Raw genomic sequence first — 23,939 nt, 5'->3', positions numbered from 1 at the left:
CTAATATAATAAGGGAAGCTTTGGGACTTTGTAGCAGAGTGGCTTTTGATTGCTTACTCTGAACTCACTAATTACTCAGATAAGCTTGAGCAGTTTAAAGAGAAGGAACATCCCCAAAGCCATATTGCAAGATGTATCACACCTTTGAATGACCCTCGGACCGCTGCACTGAAGCCTGAGGAAAGAACTGATTCTGTTCTCTCTCCCTGTGTAGTAGAGTGGGACATAGACATAAATGCTAACTTAACAATGCTGTGAAGTTATTGCAACATCATAATTAGAGTACATTTTTATTTTGGAACATAATACAGGTATGTCTAGAAAATGCAAACCTCTTACATTTATGAAACATTAACCCAGTTAATACTGCTAGCTTTAATTCTGAGGACAGAAGGAGATTTGCAAGGAGATTTGGTCAGATATTCCCAAATCTGGGCAACGAGAGAAAAAGAAAAGACATCAGCTGCTGTTTTGAACATGTATGTGGAAATTCTTTTCCTTAGAATATCAACCACTAGTTATCTGGGTCAGCAGAAGAGGGAGCTACATTTTATTAGGAAGTTTAACAACACAGCAGCTCCTTTCACAGATGTCATAGCTATGGGCCAGTCTTAAAATAAATAATAATAATAAAATAACTCTCATTTTATTGAATTAGTAAGGGATGGTCTCCCTGGTGGTTGAAAAGAGAAAGACCAGTAAAATGCTACCTTGGAATTTCCTGGAAAGGTGATGAATTTAAAGTTTCAAATAAAGCAAATGCACCAATTCAAATAAATTGATCTTTCTAACCACAAGAAGACAGATATTAAAGATATAATTCTCTTGAGTTTTATACCTTTTGCTGTCATTGCTATAACTGCAAAGTAATGTTATAATTTGGCTTAATTCTTCTACACGAAAAATCAAACCCTTGGTACATGTGAATATCCTCTTAATTAAGCTTATTTTTAACAGAGTAATCTCACTCTCATTTGCAAGAACAAAGCATTTGATTGCATCTGTTAACGTACATTTTATAACACTATAGGGCAAGGTTTCCCTCTCAGCTGAAGCTGTTCTTTTCCCCAAAGTAGCTGTGTATGCCTGAGCACAGAGCAGGAATGAAGTTGAGCACCCAACGTAGAAAAGGTGGACTACTCAGAACTGGCTTCAGGTGCACCACACAGTACCTGTGTCCTGCTGCTAATACATACACAGAAGTGCTCATATGGTGGCAGGACAAAATCACAGCTTGAAAAATTGTCACACAATAGGAATATGTGAGCAGAGAGCTGAGAGTACTCTCAGGCTCTGGCCACACGATGGTTATGCTGGTCAGTGAGAGAGGCACAAGCTCCTCGTGTCTACAGAAGACAGCCACTGGTAAGAGCACGCTTTTCTAGTTCACATGCACTTTAGTTTTTTTCAGGGGGGAAGAAGGATAAAGGCCGTCAAAGAAAAGACAAGACTGAGAGCAGCAAGAAGAAATATCCTTCTTGCAGCTCCATCATTGCAGAACAAAGACCTAAGATGTGAAACAAGTCCAACCTAATGGCCAAAAAGTTAAACAACAGAAATTCCTCAACTATCCAAACACAGTCATAGTTTCAAGCAAATCTCATGATCTCTGAAAGCCTGAAATTTACATGACTGAAGTGGAAATAAGATGAAAGACAAAAGCCCTTCAAGCTCTTGAAAACGTAACAAAAGAAAAGCTGATATACAGACCTACAGTTTACCTCCAAATGTGTAAAGCACATGCAATATAGCAAACTTGCATGCTAGTGGATTAATTTGGCCCTGGAAACCATGTGTCTGTCATGCCTCTGTGTACCCAGTGAATGAAATTCAACCCCAGTCAGTCTAGGGATCTATGGGCAAGGGTCATATTTTCTCCAGCAGATGAGCAGACACATCTGCAGAGGGCTCTGCCAGGGGGTAAAGCGCTTTCCAAGCCTGTAGCCCAGATCCTCAGATAGGGGGATAAATGATGCCCAGTCAGAATATCTGACCTCTGTAGTAAAAGTGTGATTTTGTTTTTCTCCATACACTCATCACCATGTGATCGGCATGTTAACCAGGGCCGGATGACCTGGTTTGCAGACTTGGGCTGCTACAAGTACAGGCACCCCGTGCTGCCTGCGTGCAAAACCCCGGAGCGGCCCCAAACGGAGCCGGGGGGCTGTCCAGAGCTTGCGCTGGCCTCTGCTGACCCCGTGCTTTCCGTGCAATACCTGTGGTGCTGCTATCCCTGTTTGCAAGGGGCGTGTGTGCACAGATGCTGCGCTGTGCAAACACTCTCCAGCTCCAGCTCCCAGCCAGATCGGGGCATGCACGAGGTGCTGCATCCGAGATAAGAGCCCTTCTGCAAACAGCTGCAGCAGGGAGCAGTGCAGGAACCAGCTGTATCGGTATTACCAGGGACTTTCCATTATCTGAAGTGTTCCAGCTCCGCTTTACCTCATAAAACAAAGCTGGCTGTGTTGCTAACCCTCAGCACTGAAAAGCCATAAAGCAGGAGTCACACACATAAATCACACCTAAATGCCTTCTGGGGTTTGAGCCTTTAAAGTTCACGTTTTCAAGCTCTTCTCTATAATCATAAGAAATAAAATCTCTTTTTTTTACATGAAAATTGAGATACCTTCCTCACCATAAACTGGAACTTTATGCAAATAATGCAGGACTGGAAATGAGTTCTAGAAGGCTGACAACAGTGCTGGTCTCTGGCAGGCTGTGGATGAGACCAGGGTGAGGCCACACAATGTCCCCATGCTGGGTTTGTGCACACCACCAAAAGCACGGTGGTGCCCATGTACTTGGCATCTCAACAAGACACCCGGCACCAGCCCAGAGGGCCTCGTCTAGAGTCAGCCACGCTTTGATGCAGATCCCCCTAATGAGGCATATCACAGTTATTCTGCCCACCCTACGCTCACCTTGTTCTTGTGGGATCGAGCACAACCCTCCCACAGTACCGATCTTAAAATGGCGCTGCGGTAGGAGTCTGCAGGTTAACAAAAAGTCCAATTACAACCTCCTCTTTGTTGTCCTGTGAAACTGTCTCTTCAGAAATTCAAGACATCCCACAACACACAAGGCTCTAACACTTGCAAGCAAATGGTAGTCTTTTGGGTACGCATCTGGGTCATTATATCAACAAAGCGCAAGCAGTACAATAGGACTAGTGCCTTATTGTCTATGGGGTACTTTTAAGCAAATATTTCAGCTGCAGATGGTAAATAGAGCTTCAAAGCAGAACGATATCTAACTGTGAAATAGCTGAGTCAGGTGCATTTAGCAAAGTGCAGCAAGCCAAACACTAATTACAGTGTGGTTGCACCTAGATTAGTGTTACATCTGACATATTTTAAATGTAGGCTTAAATCGGTGCCAAATTAATTCGATGAACCTACATTAGCTTCATCCATAGGCATTTTATTGTGGCTAAAGAAGAAAGTAGCAAGAGATACAGAGCACGTTAGAAGATCTGCTTCTCATTTCTGAGAATCAGCACTAAGTTTTCCTGGAGCTCTGACTAAGTGGCTGAAAAGTTTAGTCACTCACAGGTGTTTTGCTGCCATCTGTCAACAGCTGATTATTGCAAACCTGTTTACTCAGTCTAGGGCTGTGTGAGAGAACTTGCTATCTTTGCTCAATCTCTTTATACAGATCCTGAGCATCTTCCCCCAGAACCAAACTGCCCCGGGGCTTTGAGAAATTGCAATCCACATCCCTAGATGAGCTTCACAGCTGGCCCCTACCTCTATGAAGTTCCCGAACTTCAATTCTGGCTCAGAGTCCTGAATTTGGAGACTTAATTATAGCACTGTCATTCAGAACAAAATCTTCACAGGCTGGGGTATTGCCATTACTTGCCAGATGCATCCACACCCTGGTACTGATTACATGCATTACTGACCTCAGCTGAACCATGAGAACAATAAGGCTAGCCCTGGTCAGGAATCTTCCTGACAAAACCTGGTTTCACTAGAAGGCACAGATCCGAATCAAGCATATTTCAGAGGTGCTTTCAGCATGCCCTGAGCTCCAGACAAGGCCCCAGCAGGCTCTGGCTGGGCCAGCTCGGCATGACCCCCCTGCCTGCTGCGTGGCAGCTCTCAGTGGATGACCAAGGAGCCTAAGTGTCCAAGATCCATCAGGCAATGGAAGAAGCCACACTGCTGGCTGTCTCAAGGCCAGGACCAACACTGAAACTAATTTCTGCTGGAATTGAACCTCAGCACGTGCCAAAGGGCTTTGCCGAGTACGGGAGCAGGTCCAGAGCTGTGGGGTTTGCAGCAGAACTCAGGTCTCCACGTGGCCTCCTACTGCCTTGGACAGAGCTGGACACTAAATGCCTTTACTTACACTTGTAGATACAGAGCACTTGAAAATCTCCCCCCAGCAAACTGATAGCCTGGCCAGAAATAAAGATACAGCCCACTGCATCTGGATCACCGCTGGATTTTTCTAATGTGAACATGATTTTATTAAATACATTTTACCTACAGGAGTGCCTGTAGCTACTAATAGCATCTTTTATCCACAACCTTTGAACAGGGCACTCAGCCTTTTTCCTCTTAAGCGTGGGCAGCACACGGTTTGTTTCTATCTGATTATGCTGCTTTAAGTAGAGAAATTCTAATCTTGCTCAACAAGCATTTTGCAGAGTGGATATGATGATACGCTGGACATCACTCATGTCAGAAGATATACATACTAACCCTGAAACTTTCCAGGCTTTTGGTCTCTCTGCCTCCTTGAATCACCTTCCTCAACAACAACATTAGGGGAAGTTAGCCATGAAGGAACAAAACCCAGGAAAATGCTTGACATTAAACTGTCCCGGTGTTAGAAACCAAAGGTTCAGCATCATTGCACCTTCCCATACAGCACTGTCCCATTAGTAATACTTCCATTTGATTAGACTGATCCATTGGCTCCTAGTCCATACTACTTAACCCTCAAATCATTATGTCCTATTGAAAATAATTGGTAATGACAGTTTCAGGTTTAATATTTAATACAGTGGTTGAATGGAGTTGTACTGTTTGTGGTTACAGTTTCCATTGACTAATAAGCAAGTCCAGAGCAAAATGCATTTTTCTTCAGCTGTTATATTAGCAGAAAGCTAAACACCATGTTACTCAAAATAGCCTTAAACGTTTTCAGAAAAATGGCTCCCGAAGCCAAGTCAAATATTACATTGATTTGTGGTTTATTTTTTTTTTCTTATTATTACTGAAGGACTGTCGTTTTACTAGCTTTGAGAAACGCTGCAAGGTGGATGGACAGACTGAAAGGCATTTCTCTGCAAGTCAGGCCAACTTCCAGGCACCACAGCTGCACGGGGCAGGGTGCAGAGTCCTGCGGCCCTGCTGCCTGCACCACGGCTCCTCTGACCCTCAGCTGTGCCAGCGCCACTGGCCGTGGGGCTGCATGCCAGTGATCAGCAGCAGGTCAGAAAAACTTGCAAGGAAAAGGAGATGGGACCTGCCTGGTCTGAAGCTGCTGTACTGTGACACGACTGTCTCAGGGAAGCCTTTGCTTGTTGCTCTGTTTTCTGCACAACAGCGGAAGCGGAAGGTTGCGGAAGCACAGGGCTTGAGCAGCAGTGGGATATCTTAAAGTAATGACAAACATATGGAGCTTTGTCCTGCAAGGGCTCACCCACCTGTACAAATTTTGGGTCAGGTTACCTGGTGTCTCGCCAGTAGCTTCAAAAGAGTTGTATTTATTTACTCTAGCCAAGAATTTGGTGCTCTATTTTTTAATCTGCCCACATCTTTCACCTCCTCCTGTAGCGCTTGTTCTCCCAGGGTTTTTTTTTGCCATTAACACTCCCAGTTCTGGATGATTATTACATTAACAGGGATTCCAGCTGAGGGTGGGGCTCACTCCCAGCAAATTAGTCAATGTGGAGCTCCACTCCCCCATGGCTTGGTTCCCACTGGTATCTGAGCAAGCTCGTACATACTGCAACCACTGCTGTGATTTACTGGAAAGAGACCCCTCATGTGTCATTCATAAGCTCAGGGGATGAGACAGAAATAACACCCAAGTACCTGAATTACACAAAGAAACTGACATTCGCTAAACACGCTCTGTATTTCACCAGTGTCAGATGCTGCTTCTGGAAACCCTTCCTGCTTGCTCATACAAGCTGAGCTTTTGTGTAGTGTTACCCTGAATGCACAAAAGTCCAAAGGCTGTAGATAAAATCAGAAGCACACTCCAGGGACCTGATCCTTCAAGGAGCTGAGTAACCCCCTAAATGTACTAACTGTCCTTCTCTCTAACGCATTAGGGGTCTTCAAGGTACTCAGTCTCAGACCCTGAATTCTCAGAAAAGGGTGTGCCAGTCCCATCTAGTAGTACTTGGATTTGGTCTTACAAATTCCTCACCACACTGAGACAGAAAAGACTTGAGAAGGACACTGCAGCATGCAGCCCCTCAAAGATGAGGCTCCTAATTCCACAGCTCACATTTGAACGAAACCTCAGATATATTAAGAAATAACTCACACCGCCTTCAAAGCAACTGGCACTTATCCAACCTCTACTATAAGAATACATTCAAATGAACTTCCTGAACTAGACGGTCAAGCAAGATTAGCTTCACAGATCCCAAGGTGGGAGAAGAAAGCGATTCTGTATCACTGAAACTTCTGAGGCTACACATTATAACAGAAAGATCGATTGACCAAAAAGGGAAATAAGATTGCTGGGTGGACCCGATGCTTAAAATGGACTTAGCATTGTTTTTGAACTTATTTAGAGGCGTGATGGAGAAATATGGCTTTGTTTCCATTTATAAACGTCCAAAATGACAACCTGAATTTAGGACTTGACGAGTGCCAGGCTGACCTAATTGGAAACAGCAGGACCATATTCTTAGCTGAAACATAGGTACAGCACGGGCAGCTGTCAGGCTATCTGCCACAGCTGACCACAAAGCTGGCTGGAGAGAACCAAGATGGGGAAATGCATCATCAGGTCCCTTCAGTGTTTATCTGAGCCCTCATTCTCTCATTTATACCTGTACCTACCAGCTATGTCCACAGACTCACATTAGGGTGGCATTTAGGATTTGTTTTGCCCTGATATCAAACAATGAAGAACCCTACTCAGAATGGTCAAGAAGGAAAACAAAAAGAGGGACTACTTCTTCAGTATCAAACATGCTTATTGCAGATTGAGAGAGTTTAATCAGCAACTTCCACTAGATTTCTTTTAATTGGAAATAGAGCTGTGTATTGCTGTGCATGGGCTAAAAGGGGAAACACGATGTGAAAAGCCATCACATTTCTCTTTCAAAAGTGTTCGGAGAGCAGCTGCAGTTGCTTCCCTGAATTCTGCTGAAAATTGAGGTTTCTCGCTACCATCTGCCCCAGGGTGTGCATCACCCTTAAGGTATCTCAGTGAGGAGCTACGGCTGGGGTTCCAGCTTGTGCTGCCCTGGACCAGCTACGTGGGATCTGGGCCTTTGGTGACAAGCCCTGCTCCTGCTGGTACCTGTCCTGCTTATTAGCACCTACAATAATGCCTGCGTTTCCATGTCACAGGCCAGCAGCAGCACATGTAGGCAGGCCCAGTTTCTCTATGTTTGCTGGAGAGCTTCAGAAAGCCACGTGCAGATACTGACTTGCCACTTAAGAATTCCCCCAAATCTAGCCATATAAAGTAGAACCATTCAGGAACCGAAATCATTAGTAAGTATAAATTATATCTTTCATTTTTAACCTATTCAGAGGAATATGCACCTTGTGCACCATACAAATCCAATTTAACCTCTCAGAATAGGCTCTAAGTAGGACTTAAGTAGTGCAGAGGCCGTTAGGCTGACCCTCTACACTAGGGTTAATTTCATCCAAAAGCTTTTCCAAGAGATAAGGAAACAATCTTTCATGTACAAAGTGCTTGAGGAAACCAAGAAACAGCAAAAGAATCTGCCTGCTTTGAAAGCTTTGTATCTCACCTCTACACTCAATAGAGAGATGTGTTGTGTTGACGTTCTGTAGATTACACCTTAGCCAAACGGTGAAGTTAAAAGGAAACAGGATCCCTAGACACTGTTTTAGACAACCCATAATACGGCACTATCATTAAACGAAGTTTACAGAAGGGTTCGATTTACATGTCTGCAGAAAATAGAACAGGGCACAGGATGCTGATTGCAGTGTAAATGTTAACCGAGGGACTGAACGGCACTCGCTGGGGGGTTTGGAAAATCTAGTGCAAACAAAACAAAGAGCAGAAGACAGTCTCATTACCCAGAGCAGCCCTGCATCCCGGCAGCAGGCTGGCTTTCGGTGGAAATGGAGCAGCCTTTATTACTGAACAACTCAGTCATGTTACTGAAATGGAGGGCAAGATCAGGATTAATGGGAGATATTCAGCATTTTAAAGACAGCCATGCAACAAGCTCTGTGCTGAAAGAAGTAGAGATGGGCATAGACTAGCTCAGCTTCTCTGCCGACTACTTCCAGCACGGAGTTGGTGGAGTCGGATCACAAGTTAAAAGAAGTGGTGATGCACATCTGTGTCATCACTGCCTCGGGAGTGAAATGTTGTTTTCGTGGAAAAGCCCCCCACACTGTCATGTAAATCTGGGTCATTACATGTGTATGAAGGTCTAGGAGATTCACTTTGGAAAGGTGAGCTTTGACTATGGACGAGTGAATCCACATCTGTTTTGATACTCAAGTGGTTTAGCATGGGGAGGGGGGAACAGATGGACAGGAAATCACAACTCTAGACAATTTTCTAGATTCACATGAAGAAACTACCTTTTGGCAGGAGACAGATCAATCCAGGTGGATATTAATTGCTTCTTATTTCAGTGACAAAAAAATGCAAGAGGAGCAAAACCTCAGATTAGTACGGGTGACGGGATATGACCAGCAGACCAAGACACCAAGCTTAGATTATTTACAGACCAGGGCTATTTATGGACAGCACTGTGTCCTTATTTTCTCTTACTTCCGAAAACATTCCCAACAAGGCTGTGTGTGCGTGAAGGATCACTGTAGAGGTGAATACTATTTGTGTCTTTAGCTATTCGTAACTTGCTGGTTTTACCCACACTCTCAAATAACCCTATAATGACCTCAATTCATGACTAATCTAGGGCTGAATTGAAAGTGGTACTTTAGAGGAGAAAGCTCCACATTGCCCAGAAACAGCGAGTACCAACTTGTGCTCCTCCATTACAGTCAGCGGAGCCAGGACACTTATATCAACTGTGGCTCTTGTCCCCTATTCATTATATGGACGTTGGTGGTGCCAGGGTTTGTACTTCACCCAAGGTTTACCAGAACTGGATCCATTTGCAAGTTCAGACATCGTTCTGAGAGGCTGAATTCTATGTTTGTTTTTATTTTACTGTATAGCTGTAAGACCCAGCCCTGCAAAGATCTGCTGCAAACAGTTTTCCTCAGAGGAGCACTTCTCTGCGAGGCCTTTGCATGGTAGATGTGCTGTGTTGCACGCTGCAGTATCATGCGCAGCAAACACATTGTCATTAACCACCCTTTAGCAGGTAATAGGGTGAAACATGTCAGTGAACCATAAACCCATGCTGATTTAGAAGATAAATTGTAATGGCCCAGAAGTAGCTGTTACAGCCTTTTCTGTCGATACTCCACATTTAAAAAAAATCCCTAAATACTTATTAATACTGTAAGATGTAATGGCTGTCAATAACGTTTATTTTCAATAGTCCCCAAACACATTACATAATCTGCATTGAAGAAGCCCATTGAAGTCCACTGAAGAAGCCCATCTCGCCACTACCTGAAGGAGCCACAGAGAGTTCTGCCACCTCTGGTCCACTCCTGGGAGCAGTGCTGCTCGCTGCTTCCCCAAGTTAACCCTTCCCCACTACCTGACCCACATCTCGCTGAACTTTAAGGCAAGGAGAAGAAATGAGAGGCAGAAACTTTGGGTGTAGCTGTGTGACGCATCAGCTCTGGTGGCAAAGCTGGTGTCAGTCGCTCCTGCTCCCTCCGCGACGCTCACCCCACACAAACAAGGATGATTTCTGAGGGGGCATCGTTTGGGCTCAATGCACCATGGAATGGGGTAGGAACAAAGGGTAGGGAACAGCAGGACAGGGTAGAGACACCTGGCAGCAGTTTCTTGGCCCAGGAACAAGTTATGTTGCTGCATTCACAGGACAGCAGCATGACCACATGGAGGCTCTGCCCTTTCTCCGTCCCACCTCTGAGATCACGGTTTGGTGTTTTAAATAACAGTATCTCAGTCCTGCCACACACATCTCCTGCTTGGCATGTTGACAGCTGGCTGATCTGGGCACGTACGCAACCCAGCGGGCTTTACCACTGCTGCAGCTTACGGCTGGAGAGGAGAGTGAATGAGTGACAAACACTGCGATTACGTAAAATAAGGATAATGATAATTATGGGATAGCTTCAAGAGGGAGGCAGCAGGAATAATTTTTCACATCATAAGTACTAACTGTCAGTGTTAATTATCAGTATTTATGACTGCCACTTCGTGGATTAGCCAAGTAAGTGCTGTGTGATGAACTAGGGCATCGCCACCGGAACTGAAATCACGCTCCTTGGGGCGATGGTGGAGCCACGGGATAATCCCGAGTGTCTTTCAGGTGTCATCCACCTCCTCTGCCTCTCTGGCAAAGCAATACCTTGCAGTTTTGGGTGTCAACTGCACTGAGCGGTGAGTATTGTGGCTAGGCCATGCAATTTTTAGATTTCACTCAAGCAGAACCAAATGCTTCACAGTCTCCAAAGAAAACTCAGACCTCTTTTCACTCAGAGGGTGCTGAGGCCCTGGCACAGGCTGCCCAGAGAAGCTGTTGGTGCCCCATCCCTGGAGCTGTTCAGGGCCAGGCTGGGTGAAGCCCTGGGCAACCTGATCTAGTGGGTGGCATCCCTACCCATGGCAGGGGGTTTGGAATCAGGGAATTTTAAGGTCCCTTCCAACTTGAGCCATTCTATGATATGATATGATGTGATAAAGGGATGATCCTATGTCTGTGGAAAACTTTGGACCTATAAATAAATATGTTACATACGAAAGAAGTCATACTTCTAATCCTTCTGCTGGGAATCAAGATTGATGTGGAAAGTGTTACAAGACAGAAGCAGGAGACACCAAGGTGTTATTAGGGCAGGAGGGGAGGGCAGTTTTGGCTGCGGACAGCAGCCGTAGCCCCAGAGAGCTCCAGCCATCTCCAGAGCCCGGATGGGCACAGCCCCACCCAGGGACGGGCATCCTTGGATGCCATCTACTGGTACGCTGTCTGCTCACTTTGCACAGGTATCCGTGCTGGTCTCCTGCTGCACTCCTGGGTGCTAAGCCCATGGGAAGGGGCTTTCTGAGGTACTAACCCCTACGCACGCGACTGAAGATGAAGCTTGTGAGACAATTTGTGCAACCAATTGTGTTCACATGCATGCTTCCAGATCAAAGCCTGTATGTGCTCCTTCTCTCCAGACCAATCCTACAGAAGTGGATGCGGGCCAGCCCTGAGCCCCACATACAACCCCCAGCAGTGCCAAAGCTCACAGCCGAGGGCCTGAGGGTGCAACCTTGTTTGTGACATCTCTGAGACACTCAGGGTGTCAGAAATGGCTATTCCCCAAACAGTTCTTGAAAAACAAAAGATAAGAGAAAGAACAGTGCCAAGAACTAATGCTCCCCCAAACCGTTCGACAATAACACTTTTAACATCGCAAGTAAATGCTGTATTTTCTATTTCATTTTCCTGATGTATTTTAAGTAACAGCAGGGATGCACGTGGTCCAGCTCTGCAGTAATTGTACATTACTAGTGATAGCTCGATAAAGACCAGACACACCGAATGGAAGCATTTCAAAGTATATCTTAAAATATCTGAGTCATCCTGGCAAAGCACAGTTTGTAGGCAGAGGCACTATCTTTCATTACCTGGACTGTAACAGCCTGAAAAAACTTGGGGGCATAATGGGGATCTTGGTGAAGCAGCAGCAGAGCCTTCCTTCAAGAACAGCACAAGGCTGTTCATCTCCACTGCACCTGATGCGATATGATGAAGTTATGCCTCTTCCAGCATAGGCAGCAATAACTATTAGTTTTAAAGATGCCTGCTAAAGTGACACTGATTGTAAGCTTGCAATATAACACAGGTTATACTTAAGAAGCTAGACAACACTTCCTCCCTCCTCTAGATTTGAAAACTCTCCATTACTTTAACAAGCTAATTAATCATATATTATCCTGAGACTGCTGTTTTTCTTATAAATCTTTGAAATCAGCCATGTGGCGTGACTCACCCTCCTGCAATTACAAATGTATTGCTTGGACTGTTGTTTCAGTGTCTGCGCATCAAGGCACTGCTGGGAGTGAGAATACACTTCTGGAAGAGTTAAATAAGGCAGGGTCAATTATCACTGGAATGTTAACCAGAACTCTCTAGGGCAAGATAAATCAACAGTAAATACAATCTTACTAAGAAAGTGTGTGTCATTTTCAGTTCAGTGTACTGGAGAGCACATTGCTCTGTGAAATTAAGTAAGAACTGTAATAATACCATGCCATGCTGTAGAAATAGCAGTAGGTGAAGTTTCCTCCATGAACTCAAGACGTGATGCAATGGCAGCTTGTATGGATAATTGTATATTTTGCTAGAATCAAAAATAAAAGTTTTAATGTATTATTAAATTCCTTGCTCGGAGGCAGGCATTCACACACCTACAATTATTTTAATTGCATGTTCCAGATTTTTTTGTTTTTCAGAATTTTATGACAGAAGCTGAAGTTAAAATGAATACCTTGCAACATACTTTCCTGTGTTTCAGCAATACGTTTTTCTCTCTGCGTAATGGAGTGGTTTGTTCCATGTGTTATATTTTTAGTTTTATGGAAAGGTTTTGGAAAAAAACGTGCCAAACAAAATACATGTAGTAACCAATATACAAACTACTCTAAATTAAATAAGTCTGGAGAGCAGAAAAGAACGTTTGGAAGCTAAAGACTGCACTACAGCCCAGGAAAAGGTAAAGGTAACAGCGGATGCATGCACTGCCTAGAACCATGCAAAAACTACTAATTTTTACTGCAACCTTTAGAGTTCCTGTGAAATTCTTGCACAGACATAGGGAGCAAATAGGCTTTCTAGAAGGCGAACTGCATCTTTGGAAAAATAAAATATCGTATTTCTGTTTGAAAGAATAGCTTTGTGTCTGTCTGAGAAATTCCATGAAAGAGCAAAACAACACTGAGAAATGATGCTCTTGTGGTTGAGCTGTGAGCAGAGGCGTTGGCTGCACAAACTAGGTACCTCACGGCAGACCAAAACACGGATTTATAGCATGTTGCTACTCTGCAGTAACTTTTCATATATGCTCCTGGTCAGCGTGATGTAGCTTAGCTGACTGTAACAGCAGGATGGGCACAGGAAGGAGAAAATCCTTCTTGGTTATCAAACAGGGCTCCTGTGTGGTTACATGGAGCATGGGGCACACTACACACGTCCCACCTGAGATCCTGGGAAAGTCTGGTGGAGCCTCGCGCTGTGACTTGGCCTCAGCTCCTCATTCTGCCAGTGAATTCTGCAACCTGGAGATAACCACTAATATTCCCTGTGCCTCTTCTCCCTCTCTGGAACGAGCATGACTAAGTTTCTCATGGAAGCTCACCTTGGTGTTGTCCTGCTTTGCTACCGCTTGGCATCCCTAGGAAATGGATGCAGTTCTGCTGTCACCTGGCAGGACCACGGCACTGCAGCTCCAGCACTAGGGCCCAGCACCAACCCAGCAGTGCTGCTCTCTGCTCCTTCCACAAAATCCACTGCTGGATCTCACAGAGTGACATTATCCAGGATCTTACAAACTGCCAGCATCTTTCATCTCCTCTCCATCCCTAGATCACAAGAACTACCAAGCCCAGTGCAATTTCACTGATGCTGCTGCTATTTCTCCTGATTTATAGCAAACTAAGTGGAATGGGACCCGGGTCAGGCTCTGGGGAGGTCACACATATCGCCTTTTGCCACCCCTTCCTCCTGAGGCAGAAGGCTGAATAGCAAGTGCACATTCTCGTGGCAAGGGCACCTCTTCTAAGAAAAAAATATTCATATATACCCAAATCTTGAATTTCATTAAGCTTAATGCATTTGCAGCCAATTGAATTTGATAGAAAGCCTTTCCCAGGTAGTATTTAAACTCATCAAGAACCCTAATCAATGGCTGGTAGTTAAATGCGTTCTTAACTTTTTATGTGCACTGTCCTTGTGCCATGTGCTGTGATGTTTTTATAACAGGATCATTAGGGAAAATCACAAAGATTAATAAAAATATAAGGTGAATTGGACACAAGGGGTTCCATTAAATAGAAGAGGATTACAGAGAAATGAGGCTCTGCGGTATATTGAGCTGTAATATTTTAAGTGGGTTTTTGCTATGCTCTATTGTTTGTTGCCTTTTTCTTAGTTTTTCCTTTCACAGTTGTACTGAGTTGGCGTAAAATAGGTTGGTCCCAGGGCAAGCCTAGAGCTAGGAGGAGAAAAAAAGGTCATGTTCCCAAACTTTCACTCTCTATTCTTCCTCCTGGAAAGAATATGAAAACCAGGACTTAAAATAAAAGGCAGCAATTAGAAACAACCCCTTGGACTGTTTTTATCCAAAGGTAGAACTTACAGCTGCAAAATTCCATTGATCCACCGATATGCCTCTTAGAGAGGAGCAGAAGAGGAGGCTCCACGTATTTCAGGCAGATTAGCTCTATTTAAAAGCAACCTACCCAGCTCCAGGCTCAGCTCCTTGGGCTGCCCATGCCTGCTGCGGGACGAGGAAGCTCGCCCAGGCACTAGGTGCCAGCTGCCCCTCCGGCAGCCCCAGCAGCTCTCCCGGGCACACGGAGCCTTTTGGAGCAGCCTGGAGCAAGGCACTGCATTTCCCTGTGCCTCAGTTTCTCTGTGTACAAGGAGGAATGATGGCTTTGTCTTCTACCTTTTTTCTTTATTCGACACGCTACTACATATCACGTCTCCTGACACGTATTATAACACAGCACCTAATGCAACGAGGCCAGAATTAGTTTTCCTCTGTAAATTTATCCACGTGGTACAGTACTAATAACTTAGCATAAGAGGCCAAGTCTGGCAACCTATCCGTGACTTGCACCTTGTTCTGGGGTAGAAATTTAAGAATTAACTCTTTCAGCACTATAATAAACTTTGTTTTTAATTTTCTCTGTTTTTCACAGAAAATCCTCTACTCCATCTCTGTTTTAGCGAAGTCTTAGCTAGTCTGTTCTAGTTCTGCTGACCTGGGAGCAGCTTCAGCGGTCTTTAAGGCACCCAATATTAACATGAAAGACTGTAATCACATCTTCACAGCTGTTAGAGCCCGCAGTGTCACTGGGAGTTTGCATGGCTAAAACAGAATTTGCTGTATAATCCATGCACTGTGCTGTTCATGCATGGTAATTATGTCTAACAAAATCCATAAGGAATGAAGCAACTACATACAGCCTGCTTTTGAAATCGGAAGGGAAAGGCTTTCATTTCTGCTATCCAAAGAAACCACCTTGAAAGAAAATCGCTTCATACTTCTTTGATGACCACCAAACGGGCAGTCATCAGCAGCCCTGCATTTCATAATGCATTTTTCTGAGCATCCCTGATATTTAGGATCGTCAGCGATTAATCTCTTCCAGACAGAGATACAAAGTTCTCCGTTACCACTATTTTCTCTAAAGGGCGAATCTTTGACTAAACTCCTAACATGACTAATATGAACATATGCTGGGAAGAAGATGGTATAGAGATGGCAAAGCACAGAACAAACCCCATTGCTTGCTATCAGCATCGTGGCACTAGTGCACACCCCCACTCTAGCAATCTGTATGTCACAGAAGATCTTGTACCCATGCAGAGAAAGATACATAACCAGCTTTCTCATTTGACATAACTTATGAAATACTTCTTCATGGAAAATTTAGGCAAAACAAAACTGTCACTGTTATAGTTCCTCTCCCTTCCCCCTCCCTTTTCAGTATTTTATGGGAGTTGTAATTTGGGTGCCTAATTTAGTTCTATGGCTGTATCTCTTAGGATGTATTACTTCTGAGACGCTAAAAGCTGTGAAAAACATGTTCTGCCACAGCAGGCACAACCTGAGCACAGCCTCAACCTGCAGAAGACAATGGACACAAGAAATAAGTGAAAGAAGTTTCCACTAAGCACTGAGAATAGACATATAAAATAAAAATACAATGGAGAAGAAAAAGGAGGCCTGGGGGCAAAATTTGGTGCCCCTAGCCTCCACAACAAAAGGAAAATATGCAAATTTCAGCAGGAAAAAAGTAAAATATATATATATACATATTTATATCACTACCAATATAAGTTTAACATCATTAAAAAAGAAAACCAACATAGAAATCTTTGGACCAGCTTTGCCACAAATCGCCTCTGACTAAATTTAGGCCTGACACATGGAAAATCAGATGTTGTTCATAAGAAGTGCTTTATTTGTAGGACCTACAAGAACTAACTCATCTTGATATCTCAGTTTATTTACTTCTCCCCTTCCGGGCTGTGCTTTGCTCCCCAGTGCTGTAACTGCCCACCTAAACACCGTGGTCTTGTGGAGGCGGTGCGGTATGGGGCGAGGGGAAGGAACGGCCGCCAGCAGAGAAGCGGAGCATTCAGCGGGCGACAGCCTGGTGCTCCTGCTTTTGAGGCCGCTCCTGGGACTCCGGCATTGCCCAACAGGAATATTTCTGCTTTGTTTAACACAGTGAAAAAACATCAGTTGACACCGTAATGTTAAGAGTGGTGGATGCAAGTATGACCGATAAACAAACACGTCTTTGTTTTAATAGCGGGGAGTGACTTATCATAGTTAATTATAGGAATTTACAGCTATTTATGTGAACTCAAGAAAGCAGAAAACATTCATTTGTTGGTAGTGTAACTGCTGGGTGGAGGCAGCCCAGATGCATGGAGATGAATGCTAGACTGTATCTTGTTTGTCTTGTTATGCACAACTTTACTATGTAAATTTGAACTTCAGTGAGTAGCTACTTGGCACATTAGAATGTATAATTATAGACACACAAAAAAACCATGGAAAGTGACATTTAAACATTGTTTCTTTGTCACATATCAGTTAAATATAGAAAAAAACATATTTACTTTAATCTGCAGTAGACACTTGGTCTCGCACCTGCTGCTCACACGCAAAATATGTCATTATCACTCAGCGTCCATCCCCAACACACAGAAAACAAAGTCACTTTGGTTCAGTTTTGTGTGTCTCATTTCAAGCCTCAGAGGAGCTGCACTTACAGAGGAATGTTAAGCAGAAAACAAAACCAAAATAGCGCAACATCAACTACAGTTCATGTACAGGGAAAAAAACTGCTGCTCTTGTGTGCATTCAATAATTATCCCCAAACAATTGTGCTACGATGGCATGAACTCCTGACACATTTTCCCCCACTTTTCAAAGACTGAGCAGTGCTACCAACATTCATCATTAACAGGCACACCATATTGCAGAAAGTGCTTGGCCAACTGCACAGAGCTGACAGAGCCAAAGCCAATATGGCACCCTGCACACTGCTGTTATATCACGCTGCTTTATGCTCTACATATTTCTGAGGTTTTTCTTCTGGACAGGAGTTATTGTGAACACTTATTTAAAATATGCAAACCACCAGTTTCTAATGAGGACCAGAAGTATTGCTAAGGAGGACCTAAAAGCATTCTTGGCTCTGTAGAAGGACAAGTTTCAACTAGCAATAATCTGCATCTGAATCTCTTAGACATACAAACAATCCTCCTGTACTGCAGTGGCTACTGGCATCATACCTGTCAATGCTTTATCTGTGGAAGAGCTCATGGAAGAAAGGAAATGAATCTTTGGACTGAGGGAGGACCAAAGCAGAGAGATATGAAGGAAGAGGCTGAAGCAGCGCAAGTGCTGACCTCCCTGAGCTAGTATTGACCTAAGCTCGTCCTTCGCACGGTGCAGTGACATGCGGTTCTGACAGCACATGCTCACGGACACTGGGCTGTCTGCACCCACACTGGGCTATTTTTGAACTCAGACTCTCAGCACGGCTTGTTGGAAGGAAATGGGATGGTGAGGAACAGCGCTGGAGCCAGCTCCATCCCTGCTGTGCACACAGAACTGCCCCTGTGACTTGCACAGGTTTACACCCGGGCAAAAGAGCTGAAACAGAATTTCGAGGGAGGCACTGGGTCACCTCTTCCATAAAAACGACACTCACGTTGGACCAGATCTCAGAAAGTTTACTTTCTCTTAAGCCCTGGGACCCAGGAGTTAGGATGTTGCAATCTAATATAGTTTGAATTTAAACTTTCAAGCAATTCTTCTCCTAAATTCAGGTTTCTCCAGACAAATAGCTACTATATAAAACTAAACAAGAAGATAAACAGTTTTATGTGTTATCCCACAGAACACAGGACATGTCTATAAACTCCTCAAACTATATACACAGCATCCCCACTGACAGGGCAAAACGCAGCCATCTCCAGGGTGGCACAGGCAAACTGTGCAACTGTTGCACAGCAGCAGCATGGCAAAGCAAAAACCTGTGCTTAGTCAAAACTACAGCAGGGGACTTACCAAGTGCTATGCTAGTGCTGAGGAACTGAACAAGACAACCAACTTCCCATCACTGCCTGTACCTTTATCTCATTCTCCTTTTTTAAAGAACCAAAGATGGGTAGTTAATTTTTTGATATCCTATGTTGTTTTCTTGTTTAATACCTTTCAGTAGTTGCTATTCTACACCTCAAACCTGCGTGTCATGTATTTCAGAAGGAAAAGTGAGCAGCATCCTTTGGGCTACATTCCTGCATTTTTGAACCTCTGTTTGCTTTGCCACGGTAATGATTATTTGTAGCTAAAGAGATCAATGGAAGTTCTAAACGTATTCCTGCGACATCCGCTGTACAGCCTGCATTCAGTCACAAACAAAAATAACCACACCGCGTGTGGGTGTCTAAACAGGTAACGCAAATACCCTAAGCATAACAGACCCGAGGACATACCACAAGGAATAACCAATTCATACTTAAAATGTCCTATGGCATCGCTACACCAAGTGTAACAAAAATAAGGGAGCAGGATGAAAAGGTTGCAGAACTGCTTGTAAACAATGCTACCTGATGGGATGGCTGATGCGGCCTACTGAAATGGCAAGTGAAGCAAACTGCATAACCCACAATTAATGTGTCTAAAACTATGCAGGAAAAAAAAAAAAGTCAAAAAGAAAAGACACAAAAGCACCTCCTCTAGTTACAGGGCAAGACAATAGTGGAGTGAAGGGAAGAAAGTAGGAGAAATGATAAATATTCTTAGAGATTTTATATTTAAGAAGTATTATAAAACATCACAGATATCCACAAAGTCTGCTTCATTCTACATGCTTCATTCTACAATAGCACTATACTTCACACAGGGTGCTTAAACTTTTGTGCTCATTTTTCCCATTTCTGATTTCTTCATGTGCTTCATTTCCCATCCACTGTTTCCCTCCAAGCCATTCTCACACACCCCTCCTACCTTAACAAACCTTCACCAACTGTACTGTTACACAGGTCACTTCCACTTCAATTTGTGAACAAATTAGAAAGATCTTTTTAGATCTTTCCTGTATAAAATAATTCTTATTCCAAAAGGCTTTCTACTGGTCTGGCTAGGTTTTTGTTTTCTCTCTTTCTTTCCCAGGGCAAAAATTATAATTCAGCCTGATACTATTCAGTTCTTCTTTAGCAAGTGCTAAACAGCCAGAAATACAGTGGCTACTGGCTAAACTTCAAAAGCCTGGAGTGTAGTCCCAGCATGGAGGCTGCACATACACGTTCGAGAGAATTGGATGCATTATACATTTGTCTGACTTGAGTATTCACAGCTGAGGAAATCATGTTGATTGGTTCTGGGTCTTTTGTGAGCTCTGACAGATCCTGACCCACATTTGTCATCCTAGTCATTTTATTCCCGGCTTGTTACAACCATAAAGGCAACTTTATTTTCACTCCTTACCTGCTCACTGGGAGGCAGGAGACTGGTTTATTAAGAAAGAAGTAGGCATTAATCGAGTTACCCATATGACAGAGACAGGGCTTTGTCTATCCAGCATTTCACAGGTTGGCCTAAGCCCACATTTGAGCTCTAACATATCCCGTGTCCAAATACAAGTCCAGCTCAACCTCCATGTGTAAAGGAAAAGCACAAGAAAGCTTCACCTTTTACCTCTCAGCTGGCCAAAACAAGTGACTACATGCAGCATTAACGGGCCAGCCTGGTTAGGGACCTGCAGACAGATTCTGCTATCATCTCTCTGAGTCACCTACTAGTCTCACGCTGTCCTCAGCACGCTGGCTGGTGAGTGCACGCAGCTGAAAGACTTTCCCCATTCTCCCGCCGCCACCTGCTTACCTGCTGCAGAAGCAGGGACATGGGTGAAGCTGAGGTGATGGGACTCCCCTGTACCCGCGCAGCTCCTGACTCCGAGCTTCCCACAGCCAAAGCTCAATGTTTTCCTGCACAGAACAATTTGACAGAATCACAGGTTGCCTTTCATATCTTCCTGATATGCATGCACAAATCTGAAACTTTCCTTCAGTGGATAAGCCAAGTTGTTTGTTTTTGTAATGTTATCCTGCCTGTGCGAGCGTACAATGTTTTAAGAGGTAAGTACCCATTCAGTTCACCCCCAGAGTGTGATGTTTTTTTCTCAATGTAACCTGAGACAACGTGTCCTGCTCATCTTCTGATGGTGTCCAGATTGCTCCTCTCCCAAGAATGGGGCATTTGACAATTTCTGACACTCTGAGTCAGAAACAACTGAACCGCTTGACAGAATTTGACTTTGAACAACAAGGATGGGAATTGGTTATGGCTAAGCAAAGCTGTCAGGCTGAAATTTACTAAGAAAGAGTCATCTACATCACCTAACTCCTTACAGTGTTTTGAAATTTGCAGACATGTTACCAGTGAGCGTGTATCCATTACCATTCCTTAAACATGGCAGAGAGGATTTCCCTACTGAGTGGCGGAGTTCTGTGAAAGTTGAAACAGATTTAATCAAATGTAAGTACGTTATTGCTAATTTTATTCAGAATTCCCATATGAGACAAATCACACCCATTATAGAGAAGTACAGCTCCTGATACAGGGTCCAAAACTGTATATAAAATGAAAGGCATTGGAAAAATACAGAGCAGGGTAGGGGACAAGGAAAACTGTTAACTGTCCACGAGTATTGCAAAGACATAGAAAATAAATTATTCTTACATAACTTAAGCCATTTAAAAATTGGGTGTCTAGACTCCTTTTCCATATACAGAAAGATAGCCATTTTAGTCAACTATTTAATGATGGAATCAACTGTCCAATGAAGGCAAACCCAATGGACAAATTAAAATATATCTCCTAAAATAAAGTGAGATGGTTCTACTCTGCAGCATAAGAGTCCATCTTGAGGTACTTCCTATTTTCCTTTCTTCCTACAAAATATTTCAGAAGAATTTAGTAAAGAGTTTTGGAGTCACAGGTATAGGAATTAGGAAACCGATATATGCAGGTCTCATCTGTGATACAATGGTTTGGGTGTTTTGACAATATATATCCAGCAACCTGAAATACAACTATTTAGAAAGCAACAGTTCCTGATTTTGCAAAGGTCTTCAAGTGTGTGGAAAATCCTACGCTGAGCTTGAAGGAAGACAGTAAAATCTAGAGGACAACTAATACAAGTCTACCATTCACTCAGCATGAGAAATGATAGTTATCTGTGTTAACAGAAGCTGCACGCACACATTTACAAGTGAGCACAGTCTGGAACATCTACAAACTAATATTAGGGCTGAAAACACTATTCCAAAGAAAGACACAAGCTATTAACTCAAATCCTGATTCAGCTGACAACCACTGAATTTGCAGTTGTTGAAATGCTATGTTCAATGTGAGAGAGAGGAGAGATGCACAATGTGAAACTACATTTGTGACCAAAGCAAATCCTCTGACTGCTTACCAGTGGTGTAAAGCAGCGTGCAGGGCTGCTCCAACTTCCCTCTGTGTGGAGTAATATCACATGACAGAACCTCTACTGCACGGAGTGGCAAGCTGGGGAAAACAGATAAGGAAAGCATTGGTATTGAAATACACAAAGAACAGCAGATACTCTTTATTGTGTAATGCATTAAATTATAACGGATAGTGTAAGCAATTCGTAAGCGCCACTCAAGTATATAAAAAAGCACTCAAAGGAAAAAGTTTGCAGAATTCATGAAACCTTTCGTCCCCCAGTTTCTGAATCCCCCCTTTTGAGATATCCTCAGGGTACAGATGGGAACATGTAGATTTTTAAGTTGGAGTATGTTCATTTTACAAGCCCAATAAATCACACAGCATGCTACAAAATTCAAACATCAAAATGGCAGAAAACAAAGACGAGATTCAAACTGACACTGAAGATGTAGCCCAATTTTTTTTTCCAGTCCACCAAAGAAGAGCTCCCTTTGCTTCACAGCAAGTGGAACGGTGCCTGGAATCGTGCTTTTGCATCTGCTTTCTCATGTTGAGTGATGCACCAACTCTGCACATCACCCAGCACCACAGAGGCCTAGGAAAACACGATGCATGTGACTTCTTGAGAATTACATGCCAAATGGACTTTAATAAATACCTCTAGCCAGAGATTAGTAACACCCGTTACAAATAGATATCCTTTCCTGTTCCTTTACTGGATAGCAGATGTCCATACCCAATTTCCTCAGAAAACTAAGAAATGCCATAATAATTTGATCACATACCGAATTGCCAAATTGCCCAAAAGGAACACATTTCTTATTCCTAATGAACTGCACACATTAAGGTGTCCATATCACTATTATGCCCAGTACATTATTCACCTTCTTCATTCACTTCTGAAACGGGAGATACATACATCATGGGAGGATCGTTTTGTACTCAGATCCTGGCACATCCCTTCAGTAAGGGCCTAACAGATATTTTCAGCTTGCAAATAACCATCTCTAAAATTTAAATCCAAAACATTTACTATGCTGTAGGAAATGATAAATAAATCTCATCTTGCCTGCTCTTGCCAGTCCTAGTGAACAACCCTACTGAATGTCCAGCTCCTGTACCTTTTCCTCCTTTGCCTGAGGAACGTACTTTTCTTAACAACCATTCCTTATCATCTTCTCTTCAGTAAGCTCCTGAAGCCTGAGCACTTACACTTGACAACTTAGCAGACAGGTCTTAAAGGGCCAGAAGATCAGGAACAGGACCTGCTAAACCTCCACAAATGTTTGTGTTTATTCCTCATATAGGTGCTCAGCAGAGACATCCATGTTTTGAGCTATGGGCTTCAGAGGACACGGTCAATAGGTGCTGGCACTCATAGTCTGCTCAGGCAAAGGGCTGTTAGCTATGACACAGGCTCCTAAGTAGGAGCTGGTTTCCAAAAGCTTTCAGCCCCTGTAAACAGCTTTGTGTTAGCAGCTCCAGATGAGCAGTCAGAACCCGTGCACCAGTTGTATTCACAGCAGCAGCTTCTGTCAAAATCTCTGTCTTGGTGTGACTGCACCACAGATGACAGGTAGAAGGTCCCCTACATCTCAAAACCACCTAACATCTCAGCTGTTTGAAAACTTGGATGTTTAAGGATTAAATTCATACTGAAAGAGGAGCCAATTGTCCCATATATCATGATAGGAACTGTAAATAACACACCAGGATGTGAGCTGAAGCAGCTGACTGGTGGACAGTCAGGCCATCATCTGGTATCTACCTTGGTGGCCCACAGGTCTGGGCTGGGTGGGATGCCAACCTCTGGCACAGGGTGGGCAGCTGGGGAGCCCAAACCTGGAGGGTGGGATCTCAGAGGGTCACATCAGCTCTCCTGAAGTACGTGCTGTGTAGTCCTTATGACATTGGGGT

At 43.6% G+C, this 23,939-nt stretch overlaps 1 protein-coding gene across 1 annotated transcript in view; it reads right to left on the bottom strand.

Annotated features, from left to right (window-relative positions):
* The window catches only part of LOC308176830 (uncharacterized protein), a 472,043-nt gene that overhangs the window by 74,766 nt on the left and 373,338 nt on the right, over nt 1-23,939 (bottom strand). The window contains exons 16-17 of the mRNA XM_080553100.1: nt 22,027-22,118; nt 20,430-20,533 (exon numbers count right to left, since the gene is read on the bottom strand). Coding sequence (XP_080409226.1) covers nt 22,083-22,118 — 36 coding nt within the window. The 3' untranslated portion in view covers nt 20,430-20,533; nt 22,027-22,082. The remainder of the gene's footprint in view (nt 1-20,429; nt 20,534-22,026; nt 22,119-23,939) is intronic.

This window comes from Anser brachyrhynchus (genome assembly GCF_964034855.1).
Source record: "Anser brachyrhynchus genome assembly, chromosome: 12".
NCBI lineage: Eukaryota > Metazoa > Chordata > Aves > Anseriformes > Anatidae > Anser > Anser brachyrhynchus.
This window is presented reverse-complemented; position numbering and strand designations above follow the sequence as displayed.